Genomic DNA, 13,723 nt, shown 5'->3' with positions numbered 1-13,723 from the left:
TTACAACCCACGCCTAAAAAATTGGACGGGTATCCACCATTCTACTCTTCCAACCTCAAAATCTTACTTTCTGTGAATACATGACCCCGATTGCGCCAATCTTGCGAATACAATTAGGTTGCTCTGGATACATTCCCAAGTCGCGCGATATCAGTAAGCGTCAAAGACACCCCCTTACAAATACCTAAGAATTAGACACATAGCTCATCTTTGACAAGCAGCACTCCCGCTCGACACGCAACACAACGCCCTCACCCAGCATATCACGCTCAAAAGCGCTCCGTATCACCCCCAATCGCCCAAACCGGCCCGTTCAAATTATGGCGACGGAAGATCTCAACCGCCTCGCGCAGGGACCACTTGGTCCAGTCCGCATCAGCATGGCGACCGTACCACTCCTTGGCGAACGTCCAGATCTGGTCGATGGGCCGGACGTCGCCCTTGCGGATGCCGCGCGTGGCGCACCAGTCGTCGACCTCGGCCTCGTTGCGGAAGACCAGCATGACGGAGCAGGTGAAGATGACGTTGTCCCAGGCGTTGGCCATGGGGATGGGGAAGTGGATGACGTAGTCCTTGTCGACCAGCTCCCCGTCCTTGACGGCGATGGAGACCTCGTCGCCGATCGCGCCGAGGCGGGTGGTGAGCGAGGCCGTGCCGCCGGCCAGCTGCATCACGCCGAGCGAGCACCAGGCGCAGTTGCCCCACCATGTGCGCTCGCCGCAGGAGACGATGCAGGTCGTCGGGGCGGCGGAGAAGGGGTGCGCCACCCAAATCTCGTCGGAGTGCGGGTGGAGGACGACCCCGTGATAGTCGGCTAGCGCTTGTAGGCCCTGTCGAGCCTCTGATTCAGTGCACTGGAAGCGAGCGGCGAGCTCGCGGATTGTCGGGGCACGCTGGTTTGCGAGGAAGGAGGAGATGATGGCTTCGTGGAGACTGGAGTTGTTCATGGTGGCGGGAGGGATTATGGGTTCGAAATGTTACCGAAGTTGAGGAGCTTTGTTCTTTCTAAGTTAGATTGCAGGAAGTGCTGTTTGAATGAAAGTATAAGAGAAAACTGACAGGGGTTGTCCTTATTATATACTGATGCTCTGATGTTAATGTCATCCCGGTGGATCGGATCGCTGGATTGCCAATCACACTGTATATTCAAGGGGGCTTTGGTCCGTAGGGCGTAAGTGACAGCGTTTTCCAGCAAGTTTGGACCGAATTTTTTTCTTATATCTGATGAGAGCACACGCAAGTCAATATCGAGGTATATCTGTGTACAAAAGCTATTCAGCGCATTGAAAGATCCTCGCTGCGTGGCACTGCCTGATTCATAATTTTCACTAGCACTCTACACACGACAAGAGCCGGGATCGAACTCTCGAGCCCCGAGATTATGCATACTCCACATCCGGCTGTGTCCGAGTATGTGCGGGGTGGAGGAGGAGATGTGGTGGTGTAGCATCATACAGTGCTGAATGCTGTGTTGCGGAGATGCAACACTGGTATGTATCAATAATTAGACGTATCAGCTTATAGTATAGAGAGATGTACAGTACATGCCAGGATGGGGCTGAGCAACAGTCTGTCTTCAAGTAATGGCGTCGTGACAACCACTTTTGCTGAATAGGATACAAGCCTCAGCCTTTTAAAATATGGTACATACGACCACAGGGTGTGGAAAACAGGGCTTCCCGTCCGCTCAGCCGTACTTAAGCCACACGCCGGGAGGTTAGTAGTTGGGTGGGTGACCACCAGCGAATCCCTTCTGTTGTATGTTTTTGTATTTATTTTTTCTTTCCCACCATTTATCTCACCTTTTATCTTGTTCGTCACAGTTCACTTGTTGGGTAACCAAGGTGTATATCCTCAGTCTATACAATTGTCGCTAGAATCGGCGCTTGTTTCAAATGACTGCGCGAGCAACCGGGGGCCTGATCCTTATGATACTTGCTCGTCTAATGCAGGTAAAACATTTCCAAACCTGTCATTTTTAAGATGATAAGTACTGTCGATTTGTATATACATTGTGGAAAGTTAATGTGAAACGCAGACACGTAGAAGAGAGTATTAACAGAGAATGGTCTCGTTCTATACTAATACTGTAATGTCAATATCATCGTGGTGGATTGTACCGATGGACTCCTAATCCAGCTGGGGCTAACTTGTACGCTGTAGGTTGTAAGGACAGCGTTTCCAATCGCATCATGGCGGATAAGCTTTCCTTGGTATATCTGACAAGGCCACGCATTGACAAATCGCAGAACATCTCAGTTTACATGTACGGGATGTCGCCGGGCAGCGAAACAAGAATTCCCACTTGCGTGGTCCATTCCAGTCCATGATCTTTGCTGGCATGCTGAACATGGCAAGGGCCGGGATCTACCGATCGATCTACCTAACCTTCTATTCGGCCAATAATCCGAGATTCCGATTCATGGTGGGGTTTCCTATCCTTACATAGAATTCGACGCATGCTCGGCTCCAGCCGGCTGTGTCTATATCCGATCTTGGGGGTAGAGGAGCCAGCGGCGGAGACGGACTATGTAGTAGTGCAGTATATAGTGCAGGGTGCCGAGTGGCCCGAGTTATAGGGGCCAGCGCAAGGAGATACAAGACTTTGTAGCTAGAGCTAAGGATACACACAGAGTCACAGTACTCCATATATACGTAAAAATATGCAAGTTCTACAGGTAAATGGAGTGTAGGATTCGCCATCTCCTTGGATAGATTCAGATCAGGGCCTGTACTGCAATATCTATTGCTCCTGCCCTTCTCCTGCCTTTGCTGCCCGGATCAACCGCATGTAATATTCCTTCTCGTCTCCGGTCACCTCATAACCGCTCCAGCGTCGCGCCCACTCCACCATCTGGTCCCGGTCGCACCCGCCGCCACTGAAAGGGTGCATCACCATAAACTTGGCGTCCGACTCGCGCGACTTAACAGCGAAGTCGTGAAGGGCGAAGTAGGCGCCACCAGGCGCGCTGTTGTCGCAAAAGTAGGCGAAAGTGTACCCCTCGGTCTTCAGGAAGACGAGATCATCGTTGTCGTTGCAGGCGAGCGTCCAGCCCGTCATGCTGACCCCGGTCCCCCATTCAGGGTTGCCATCGCTGTCAGCGACAGCGTTCCCTGGAAAACTTAGAATTTGCGTCCGAGAAGCTAGGTTGATCCGTGGGGCGTGTACATACAGGCGTAGTAGATGCCCCGTCCCAGCGGCCCGAGGCCAATCCCGAGTTCCCGCCAGTCGTCGTCGTTCATTCGCCGCATGATGCTTGAAAAGGCTAGTAGGATGGAAAGAGTGAGAATGGAGAGTTTTGTTGCACGAGTAGGGAGGCAAGAGAAAGGGAGGAGACTCGGTGGGTTTTATGTACTGTACTGGAGCAGGCCTTGGGAAGCGGTGTCGGCTGTGCACAGCGACTCATGTTCGTAGATCGATGATAATTTCGAGAGTGATGTGCAGAATAGCAGACATGTCTTTACAGGGAAGTCGCGTTCATGTCCCACTGCAATGGTACCTACAAAGATATCCCCCGATAAGAACGCAGCTGAGCAGCCCCACCATGACCCACTTGACTCATTAATCCGAACAGTGTGGGTGAACTATTGTCTCATATGCGGGATGCCGAATCCGGATTGGCTGAAATGATGCTGTATCCGGCGCTGAACGAACTGCCGATTGAAGGATAGATGACCGAGAAGCTAGCAGGAATACCCCGCGGATCGAAAGATATCATCTGGCCATGGGTGATGATATCGTCAACTCGCCGTAATGGAAGCAGTCGAATCCGCAGCAACCGGGATCTACTGTTCCATTAAGCTTATATCATCTGCAAGCCAGACCGAATCCGGACAGGACGATTTCACTGACATCAGATTATTTCTTCAGAGGAATCGGCAGAACAACAATTAAAGCATTTGATTTACCGGCAGTAACAGAATGTATTTATCCGTAAATTACTAAATCAATTATAAACGGATGAAAGTAGGCATTGGAGATAAAGTTAGATTGATCCGGACGGGTGTGGTCAAACATGATGGCCGTTATACAAGCCGTAGATGGACAGAGAGCATGCGGGCACGGATATCTCTAGAAGGTCATCTACTTATCATGACAATCATGCTGACATGGCAGCTTAGGTCAATCGCAAGGACCCTCTGCCAGAAACCCCTTATCGCTGACCGCCTACTGTGGGAATGGGACAAGGTATCTATCCCTCCTCGAAAGGTTTCCACAGTGTAATAGGATACCATGTTTGTAGGATAGTCTTGACTACCTTCTCATCCAACAAGGGGTGCTGGACGACCGGATGCAACATTTGTGTACACACACCCGACGGTTTGCGAAGCGTTCCGCACAGGCAAAGCTTACCAAATGTATCGAAAGCGGAGACTGGATGTTCCCGACGTCTGGCTTTTACAAGACTTAGGTACTTCGCTGGCTGGCCGTGATTAGACAGCGTCGCAAGGTCCGAGCATCAGATGGTTGTTCCTCTGTGTGGATTTGGGGAAGGGGGCGTGAACTACTTATCGTTTACCTTGCTTTTCTTGACCCCCTACTGTGATTGTGCATAGAATCCGGTTATCACCGCGGAACCCTAAAAATCCGGGATCGAAACCGCGTAAACTTGACTTTAAGAGCGGGTAGAGAGCGAGGGTGGACCCGCCTCGACCGCTAAAGTTCATTCGAGCCGAGCCCGCAGGGATTGGTATTGTACATAGAAGATGCAGTGTTCTTCAACTGCAGCCAATCTTCCCGAAGCAAATACTTTATCCCCCCGCCTATCTTCCCCCTGAATCCTCTTTCTCTTCGAGAGAGTTCCTCGCGGATTTCATACGACAATGCCTAATATATCGTCCACGATGAAGTTTCTCGCGGATGGAACGCACTTGGCTATTATAGCCGCCAAATTCTCCTGCGGAGCGGTATGACCTTCTGTTCCTCAACCTGCCCGCCGAGATACGCACAGAAAACTCCACTCGCACTGGGAGGGATGGTTTACTGACGGGAAAGATATGACTCCTGCAGCCTCGAGCCGGCGCCGAGAAGGGACCGGAAGCAATCATGCAAACCGGGGTCTTCCAAGAGATCGCTACCAAAGCCAACCTGGCCATCAGTTTCGATATGTTGGCGGCTGAACCTGCCCCCGCCGACCAGACAGAGGCGAAGGAAAAGGAGGAGGAGAGACTGGGTATAGGGCTGGGGCTAAAGCGACCGCGCGAAGTGAGTGCAGCGGTCCAGCGCGTGAGCAGTGCAGTCTATCGGCACGCTCGCCGAGGACGGTTTGTGCTGACGGTGGGGGGCGACCATTCCATCGGGGCGGGGACCGTCACGGGGACCGCAAAGGCCCTCCGCGACCGGTTCGCCGGCCAGCAGCAGCAGAGACAGCAGGAGCTGGGTGTGCTCTGGATTGACGCGCACGCCGACATTAACACCCCCGAGACCAGCAGGAGTGGCCGCTTCCACGGCATGCCCGTGGCGTTTGCATCGGGCCTTGCCCCCTCGCCCCAGAGGGGGGTGTTTGACTGGCTGGAGCCGAGCCACCGCATCAATCTGCGGCGGTTCGTCTACATTGGTCTCCGGGATGTCGACGAGGCGGAGAAAGAGCTCATTGCCCGTCATCAGGTCAAGGCCTTCACGATGGAGGATGTGAATCGGTGGGTTTGTGCTTGTTTCTTTTCCTGCGCCCCCACTCCCGAAACCGCCGGAGATAAGTACTTCTGAATATAGAGACCTTAGCTAATGATCACAATGGTTTTTCTGGGACTAATTTAGGCTGGGAATTGACAAGATCATGGACGCCGCCCTGGATCATCTGGGACCCGACACGCCGATCCACGCCTCGTATGACATCGATTCCCTAGACCCGGAATGGGCGCCTTCCACCGGGTTCCCGGTGCCAGCGGGACTGTCGCTCGAGGAAGGGGTGCGGGTTGCCAGGCGACTGCATGAATCGGGGAATCTGATTGCATTAGACCTGGTGGAAATCAATCCTGACATCGCGCCCTCCCTGCTGGATCTGACAGTCAATGCCGGCTGTCGGTTGATCAAGACTGCGCTGGGAGTGGAGTGAAGGTGTTTTCAAATGCCACCCAAACACCGCGCGACATTTCATGGGGGCATTCCAATGGAGTTGTTGTGGAGAGGGCCCCGGTACAACTGCGGCACCTAGTGTTAGCTATTCTATCTATCTATTTTCTCTTTCCTTTCCTTAGAACAGATGAGATCGCCCGCCCGTCGCGTAAATCAGGCTTCCTTGAATCGCAGCGCCATCCTAGCGATACGGTAAGAAGCAAAGGGTAGAGAACCTCCGAAGTGCGGTGGACATGGACTCCAGCCGTAAACCGACTCCTCTCTCGCCGAGGATTTTGGTGACCTCGGATGGACAGTCGAAGCAAAGTCATATTGAAGGGTTACACACCCACACAATCTATGAAAACCACTCGTCCCCGTCTGCCAAGTCCATCATACTCTGGCTGAATGAGAACCATTCACCCAGTTGCAGGCTTGATTCCTTCCAGGGATCTACGTCTGAGGCCGCCGAGTAACCAGGGTCGATCGCATCTGCATCCGCAGCAGCAGCAGCGGTACCACCACCACAACCAGACCAGGCCCCAACCGCACTGGCCTCACCAATTCCCCGCCCTATCGGAGGCGGCGTCGGAACCTGCAATCCGAGCGCGTGGAGTTGAGTATTCATCTCCAAACGCAGGCTGAAAGACTCTTGCTGCGACAGGCTGCTCGTATCCCGACATGCTTTGTACCGCAGCGCAACCCGATGGAAGACCTGGAAGAGACGATGGTGCTTGGCGATGGCCCGCGAGCTCGGGCAGGCGGACTCGAGCGAAGTGACGAATGTCTGCATGCTCGCGAGGTCCTCATCGCCGGTTTCGATGACGTGGCAGAAGAGTGCGATGAAGGGGACAAAAGGGACAAATAGGATGGACCTGCTCATGATGGGTGAGTCGATTGAGTGAGTCAGTTGAGGTGGTTCGAGGATGAAAGGGCCAATATGCTTCTCTTCCCTCATGATACGGTCTGGGTTAAAAAGCTATCTGGGGGGAAGGGGGAGCGGTTGGTACCAGGTGATATAAGAGGTCAGAAGAATGGAGCCCTGCAGATGAAGATTGCGAATCATGTCCTGGTGCTTTTCGAGTGGGTGGCGGGCCGTGGTAATGCACCCCTTGCTAATGGTGGTTTCAAGGCTGTGGGGTGGGGTGGCGCGGTGGATGAGCGTCAGCATGGAAAACCGCTGGACGTCCCCGGTCATGGCCGTGTGAATGGCAGTCTCGCGATCATTGTGATCCACTGCATGGCGAATCCAATTATCCTAGAATATATGTGCGGTGGTACCAATCATGAGCCCATCGGAACCAACAGACGCGGAACATGTTCGAAGTCCTTACCCTGATGGTGTGTGAAGTTTCGATCAGATCATTCAGCTCCTGCGACAACGTGGCCACTCGGATTCGCCGTGCATCGGCTGGCAGACCAAGCGCCCCGGCGCAATATAGCTGCTCATAGACCCTTCCCGCGAGACTGGCAACCATGACCGTGTTACCGAAGTATGCGAGAGCCGACTCACCCGCCATTGATGCTTGGGGCGGGGGTAAGGTCACATCGCCGTCCTGCAAAGACGAGGTCCGGCCTAGCCGCAGGCATAAGAACCTTTCCAGCACATAGATCGCCCAGAAGAGAAACCCTTTGGAGTTGAGGGTGTTCGAGAGGTCTCTCGTGCCGACCGAGCGAGTGTGGAACCCGGGTGTACGAGCATGCTGGGACGCCATGCCCACGAGATTCCAGGAGAGGGGGGGGGTTCAGGATGTTCACGGCATATAAATCAAAGCTGTTATGGGACCCTCAGCTGGACATTTCAATTCCGTAGGGAAGGGAGGGAAGGTGAGGGAAATCGGTACCGTATAGAGCAAAGTTCACGATAATAAACTCGGCATCGGAATAGGTCTGCGAGAAGTAGACTCTCAAGCACAGATCGGACAGGCTTTGTGATGCGAGAAGCATTTCGAACACCGAGATCGAGGGTTGATTCCCGTCTACTAGGTATGAAAAGTCAATACCGCCTGTAGTATCATCCTGACGATCGCCCCACCTCACCCTTCGCATTCTGTAGAACAAAGACCATCTTCTCCAATGGAGGCGTTTGGGCGGGCCTGGCTCGAGTCTGGGACTGGCATGCCAGTTTCATTGTAACTACTACTAACTTACTCATTATGAATCATTCTGATTGCGCCAACTGCGCGGGCTACACTAACCCCAAAATAGACCCCGCCTGGAATTCCCGAGACCTTAAATAAATTCTCACAGAGCGGGGAAGTGCGACAACACCCGGCCTACCGCATTCTCCCAACACTTGACGACATAACATCAATGGCGACAGAATCTCATGCCATTGTCTTCGGGGCAGCTGGACTGCTCGGATGGGCGACCTTGAACCAACTGCTCTCTGAGTACCCCTCGCGAGGCCAATTCTCTCGTGTCACTGCGGTGCTCAATCGGCCCGTCGCAGAGCCCGACCTCTGTTTGCCTTCAGGGCCAAACAGACCTTCTTTTGAGCTAGTTTCGGGGATCAATCTGCTACAAACAAGCACAGATGATCTGGCGAAGCAACTTAAAGAAAAGGTCTCCGGCGTGGAGGGGATAACCCACGTCTTTTATTTCGGTAGGCATTGGCCGAAAACAGGGCTGCGATGACGACATACACGATATACTAACATGAATCAGTCTTTGCGCCATTCAACGACGACTTTGCCCAAGAGTGCACCCAGAACTGCGGTATCATGCAGCGACTGGCCGACGCGTTGAACATCGTCGCCCCAAGGCTCCGATCGTTCGTGTATTCCGGCGGATCAAGAGTAAGTAGGCAGTTAGTCACATGTCGGGAGTGGAGGCTAACATCAGCAGGGCTACGGTATCTACAATCCCGAGGGTGTCTTCCAGCCACCACTCGAGGAATCCATGGCCGACACCCTGCCGGAAGACTACGCCAAGACCGTCGCATATCCGTGGTTCAGAAAGATTTTGACCGAGGCCAGCAAGGATCGCAAGTGGACCTGGACTGAGGTCTGTCCGGATGCCGTGGTTGGGTTTTCCCCCAACGGCTCGGCGTACTCTCTTGCTCTCCACTGGGCGCAGTACCTTTCGTTATACGCCTATAATCACAGAGGCTCCACCGACAAAGCGGTAGAGGTTCCGTTCCCTGGGAGCGAAGCTGGGTATCGGTCGCTGTATACGCCTGTGTCGGGTGAGATTCTCGGTCGCATTGCAATCCATGCCGCACAACATCCAGAATCATGTGGTGGGAAGATCGTCAACATGCTGGATAATGATACGCCGGTCAGCGCTAGCGACCTCTGGCCGGGCATCGCGGCCTGGTTCGGGCTGAAAGGGGTGGGACCAGCGGAAGACGACACTGTAAAACCAAGTGAATACATCGACCAATACCGCCATCTGTTCGCTCAAAATGGGGCTCCAAAGGCACTGACCTGCGGGGTTGGCGAGGGAAAGAAGCAGTTGGATTCTGTCGGGTGGTGGCTCACTTTTGACCGACAGTTCAGTTCTAAGAGGTTGAGATCGGTGGGATTTACGGAGCAGCGAGATCCGGTTGATGGCTGGTTGGAAGCATTTGAGAGATTTCGGAAGGCGGGAATTATCTTTTGAACTTTTATGTCGCAGTACTATTATATGTACAGCTGCTCACAAATTCTGTTTGGAAATTTTGTTCCGAGAATGAATTCATGATCCTAGCTCGCCTTAGTACTAACAACGGTTGGTATCAATCAACACATTCACAAACGTTCCACGGACCATAGTATCTTGATACTAGCGCCACCTACCTTCCACTACCCCACATATTCTCTGGGTGAAATCAACTCCATTCGTAACAATTCTCCTTGGATTCCGTACAACATGACACGATACGCGCAAGTCCAAGATCGCAAACCTCTAGTGTCGTTCCTCGGAGAATATAAGAGATTGATCCTTTCAAGTGGCTCGTGCGGTGGATAGGGCTTGAAAATCACGTCCCCAACTCCAGCAGCCATCATATGCTCTTATTGCTCCTCTCTAGTGTTTGCAACACGCCTATCGCGGGTGGATGTATTTTGCTAAGCTTTTGGCTTTTACCAATTTTTATCAGTGGCCGAATTCCTGTCCACAACGGACATATCTTTATCCACAAGATAGGAACCTTAAACAGAGATAGGTCTGACCCTCAACTTTGTCGAGGGCCTCTTGACTATTAAATCCTTCAGAGACATCAAAGTCCGCTGCATTTAATCCGTGACTGAGACTTCGCCTGTTGAAACGTTGTCTTCTACCACGAGAACGTGCTGTCTTGCCTCCGCATACCTCCCCGAAATTCTCTGTTGGAGGAGTTGACCACGTCCAACTATGGTCTCATAGATCAATTTTCGAACCTGGTGCCGAGGCGCAAGTTCGTGTTCCGAGCTGTCAGAGAGTAAGCCCTAATGAATGACACCAACCCGCGTTCTGGCCGCGTTCAAGCCACACGCCGGGAGGTTACCTTAGTATTTGAGTGGGTACCTAGTAACCACAAGCCAATCCCCCCCCTTTTATGTGTTTCACCCCCATCCTTTTGTGACTGCTTGGGTAAGATTATTGCATTCCAGGTTTTGCTGCCCGCGGGCCGAGCTGCAGCACCATTTCAAGTTTTTTTTTTTTTTTTTTTTTTTTTTTTTTTTCTTTTCCCGCTACAGCCACGAGGGAAAAGGGGCCGGCTGCTGCTGCATGACAGTTCCACATGGCGTCCAATTTCCTTGACCCCATGCCGGATCGATTTCAACTTCGTCGCCCACGGAATCAAGATTCGGGCCGCGTCGTGACTCGCTGTAGAAACTGCTGATCGTATTCGGGCGGCTCCACCACGCGCAACTTGGCCCGCCAAGCGAAGGGTTCGAGTTATCTTCCTTGGCTTTTCCCGAAGATCGACACTGCAGATCCTGCTTTTTGCTCCCCCTGAATGGTCAATTTCCTAATCCGGATCATGGCTCGATAATTCCTGGATCCATGAAGAATCACGGATCCGACCGAGGGCGATAATCGGGCTGGTTTGGGAGCGAGCGTAGGCCCAGACGGTTGAATCCATTTTTTCGCATGGAGATTTGAAAAACTAATACATCAGAAGCCTCAACATAGACGTAAACAGAGGATAAAAATAGCCATGTCTTGAAAATGAAAACTCCAGACCCTCAACCCCATTATCTAAGATGCTGGAAAAACGCTGCCAGCCTCCTATTGGCTCCCCTCGCATGCAGGCCAGATTACAGTTACGGTGCCACGACGATCGCGATTTATTTCCCGAAGACTGTCGAACCTATTCATTAACTATCTTTGCATCGTGATCCGCACAGGGTAAAGCCCCACATCGGCCGAATCTCCCGGAAGTACGGAGTAGAGGGTACATATACCTCCGTCTGCATCTTCAGGGGGGCCAGGAGGAAAGACGCGAGATGTCAAAGTGCATCGATCACGATCTTGAAGATGATGTTGGAGAAACAGCCTTTGGACAATACTGTTCCATGCTCACCACCAAGCTCCGAGCGGTCACTGGAGCAGCAGATGGAGCTCTCACCGCTAGAGCTGTCCTTCTCGCGCCAGCTCGAGGTGTATCTGACGGTTGCGTTGCCGGTCAAACTGACGCCGGAGGAATGTCTGGCGGCGACACGCCAAATGATTACGGAATATCCGATCCTGGGTACAAGGTTGAATATGAAGGCGGGTTTTGCGCAGCCACACGAACGAGGTTTACTTTTGTAAGTAATGCTAACTTCACACGGTCACGCAGCGCTCGAGATTTATCCAGGGGAAACGCACTCCCAGCAAGCTCGGGACAACCTTTCGTGCCAGGACAGTCAATCTGCGCCTGGACGAGTTTGTACCATCGAACACCGCTGAATTGTGCTCGACCGAAGCCGAGCCCGAGCCTGTCTTTTACGACCCCCAGATACTGGAGAAACTGGTTCGGTTCAAGGGAGGGAAGCACGATGGCCGACAGGTACTGTCCATCCGAACAATCCATCTGCGCGATGCATGTGTCATCCAATTCATCGTTCAACACGCACTATCCGATGCCGGGGGTACGCTAATTGTCCTCGCAACCTCCGACGCCATGTGCTTCTTGTTGCTAACTGGCTCCAGGGATCCACTGGATTGCCAAGACGTACTGCGCTCTGCTATCAGGCACGCATGTTCGAGGAGACACTGCAATTCGACCCGAATTCTTCCTCAAAACCGAGGTGATCGAGGCTGGGCAAACCGCGGCCGCCCACGCCGACACGCCGAACCACCCGATTGCCGTTCGCTATTCGCAAGGGTTTCAGGTGAGCTGGGCAAGGTTCCTGGTGGCGTATCTCCGCCAACGCCTTTGGGCGTTCTGTCCCACTTCCGCCCGTCGGGTGCGCCGAATGCTCTTCGTGCCACAGTCGCGAATCGATGAGTGGATGGCTCAGGCGCAGAGCAGGGGAGTTCAAGTCACGGAACATGACCTCTTGATGGCGTTCATCTATCAGGTACGGTGCCTTAAATCCACCCAGACAGACCCCTCCAATCCATTGCCCCCCCCCGCCCAGGGGTTCCCGTTTCGATACTAATTGCTCGTAGTCGGCCTTCTCGCCAACCGCCAAGGAAGAGGAAGCCCACACCGGCCTCATCTTTACCCTCAACATCCAATCGCATCTCGCTTCGGCCGCAGGCGCCCTGACCAACCCTTGGATCAACGTCCCAGTTGCACCTGTTGCCCCCGCCTCATCGGCATCGGACGATCTCGTCGACATCGCTCACCATATACGCCAGACCATCCAAGACGCCCGCGATCCCGTCTGCGTGGCCCAGATCATCGACCAACATCTGCCAGTCCGGGACACCCCGGCAGTTCCGCGAGGATACGGCTCCCGCACGCCCCGGGTAGCGCTGACTTCGTGGTGTCATCTGCCTTGGTATGGATTGGACGTCAAAGGCACGAGGCCCGTTTTTGTTCTCGGGAATACGCGATTGAGTCGACCATTGACGAAAATTGGAGTGCGGATGGACGACGGGTTGACGACGTGTAAGGCGAGGGCGTCTGCGCGAATGGGGAATGCGGATGGCGATGGAGATGAGGGCAGACAGGCGGGCTATTGGGTGCAGGGACGTGTGAATCAAGGAATCTGGTCGAGAATGATGGGGATGCTGAAGCGCAGTGAAGAAGAGGATGGGGTGAATGCGGATAAGGTTGTGATGGACAAGGTATGAGTGGGCGGCGATTACAAATAGAAAGGGGCCTTTTTGAGAGATCCACGTTCGGGTTTCGGTTGTCAATTCGGTGCTTAACTCTGATAGTACTTACTGTCTGCAGTGTCATTATAGGGGATGAGGTGAAGAGGCAAGGAAGCGTCAGGATCTAGATCAGGTCCGGCGACGAGAAATTAAGCCATGCTCTGGGATCTGAGCCAAAGAGGACTGTGTGGACTGGTAGATGTCAATGAGCACCCAGACACACGACACATAATTATTTTCTTTCCATTATAAGGAAATCGGCAAGCCGCTCAATATCTCAGTAGATCCCGGCTGTTTGTATAGTCGGGAGCCTATTCACAGACAACTCCCGATATATTTGCGACTGTTTAGTGAATCCCCTTCACCCAGCCCGCAATACCAAAATCACGTAAAACAAGTCACAGCTTTATACCAATTGAACGGAATCTCATTACTTGGATCATTCACATC

At 53.0% G+C, this 13,723-nt stretch overlaps 6 protein-coding genes across 6 annotated transcripts; 3 read left to right on the top strand and 3 right to left on the bottom strand.

The window, feature by feature from the left end:
- BO66DRAFT_392865 (alkylmercury lyase family protein) lies at positions 1-1,037 on the bottom strand. Its single transcript, XM_025647624.1, has 2 exons — positions 219-1,037; positions 1-153 (listed from the first exon to the last, which is right to left on the bottom strand). Exon 1 carries the CDS (start codon positions 945-947, stop codon positions 270-272), a length of 678 nt encoding a protein of 225 aa, XP_025502587.1. The 5' UTR covers positions 948-1,037; the 3' UTR covers positions 1-153; positions 219-269.
- A 1,706-nt stretch (positions 1,038-2,743) lies between these two features.
- On the bottom strand, positions 2,744-3,252 carry BO66DRAFT_402644 (uncharacterized protein; the record flags this gene model as incomplete). Its single annotated transcript, XM_025648823.1, has 2 exons — positions 2,744-3,114; positions 3,174-3,252. The coding sequence occupies 2 exons, from the start codon at positions 3,250-3,252 to the stop codon at positions 2,744-2,746; spliced, it is 450 nt and encodes a 149-aa protein (XP_025502586.1).
- Positions 3,253-4,845: 1,593 nt separating this feature from the next.
- On the top strand, positions 4,846-6,056 carry BO66DRAFT_412516 (arginase; the record flags this gene model as incomplete). The annotated part of the gene is made up of 3 exons (XM_025649359.1): positions 4,846-4,908; positions 5,012-5,640; positions 5,759-6,056. 3 exons carry the CDS (start codon positions 4,846-4,848, stop codon positions 6,054-6,056), a joined length of 990 nt encoding a protein of 329 aa, XP_025502585.1.
- Positions 6,057-6,413: 357 nt separating this feature from the next.
- On the bottom strand, positions 6,414-8,140 carry BO66DRAFT_429702 (fungal specific transcription factor domain-containing protein; the record flags this gene model as incomplete). The annotated part of the gene is made up of 4 exons (XM_025650474.1): positions 7,900-8,140; positions 7,390-7,829; positions 7,066-7,313; positions 6,414-6,930 (listed from the first exon to the last, which is right to left on the bottom strand). Exons 2-4 carry the CDS (start codon positions 7,768-7,770, stop codon positions 6,414-6,416), a joined length of 1,146 nt encoding a protein of 381 aa, XP_025502584.1. The 5' UTR covers positions 7,771-7,829; positions 7,900-8,140.
- A 194-nt stretch (positions 8,141-8,334) lies between these two features.
- Positions 8,335-9,780, top strand: BO66DRAFT_392863 (uncharacterized protein). Its single transcript, XM_025647623.1, has 3 exons — positions 8,335-8,660; positions 8,723-8,853; positions 8,903-9,780. Exons 1-3 carry the CDS (start codon positions 8,369-8,371, stop codon positions 9,656-9,658), a joined length of 1,179 nt encoding a protein of 392 aa, XP_025502583.1. The 5' UTR covers positions 8,335-8,368; the 3' UTR covers positions 9,659-9,780.
- A 1,720-nt stretch (positions 9,781-11,500) lies between these two features.
- BO66DRAFT_439770 (uncharacterized protein) lies at positions 11,501-13,249 on the top strand (the record flags this gene model as incomplete). Its single annotated transcript, XM_025651179.1, has 4 exons — positions 11,501-11,772; positions 11,840-12,096; positions 12,158-12,528; positions 12,620-13,249. 4 exons carry the CDS (start codon positions 11,501-11,503, stop codon positions 13,247-13,249), a joined length of 1,530 nt encoding a protein of 509 aa, XP_025502582.1.
- Between the last annotated feature and the right edge of the window lie 474 nt (positions 13,250-13,723).

The sequence above is a fragment of the Aspergillus aculeatinus genome (assembly GCF_003184765.1).
Source record: "Aspergillus aculeatinus CBS 121060 unplaced genomic scaffold BO66scaffold_32, whole genome shotgun sequence".
Lineage (NCBI taxonomy): Eukaryota > Fungi > Ascomycota > Eurotiomycetes > Eurotiales > Aspergillaceae > Aspergillus > Aspergillus aculeatinus.
The sequence above is the reverse complement of the archived record's forward strand: the minus strand, read 5'-3'. Positions and strand labels throughout refer to the sequence as shown.

Coding starts and splice junctions, on each gene's coding strand:
- BO66DRAFT_392865 (XM_025647624.1), bottom strand. CDS start 947: ATGAACAACTCCAGTCTCCACGAAGCCATCATCTCCTCCTTCCTCGCA.
- BO66DRAFT_392863 (XM_025647623.1), top strand. CDS start 8,369: ATGGCGACAGAATCTCATGCCATTGTCTTCGGGGCAGCTGGACTGCTC. Junction 8,661..8,722: donor AACCCACGTCTTTTATTTCG/GTAGGCATTGGC, acceptor AACATGAATCAG/TCTTTGCGCCATTCAACGAC. Junction 8,854..8,902: donor TGTATTCCGGCGGATCAAGA/GTAAGTAGGCAG, acceptor TAACATCAGCAG/GGCTACGGTATCTACAATCC.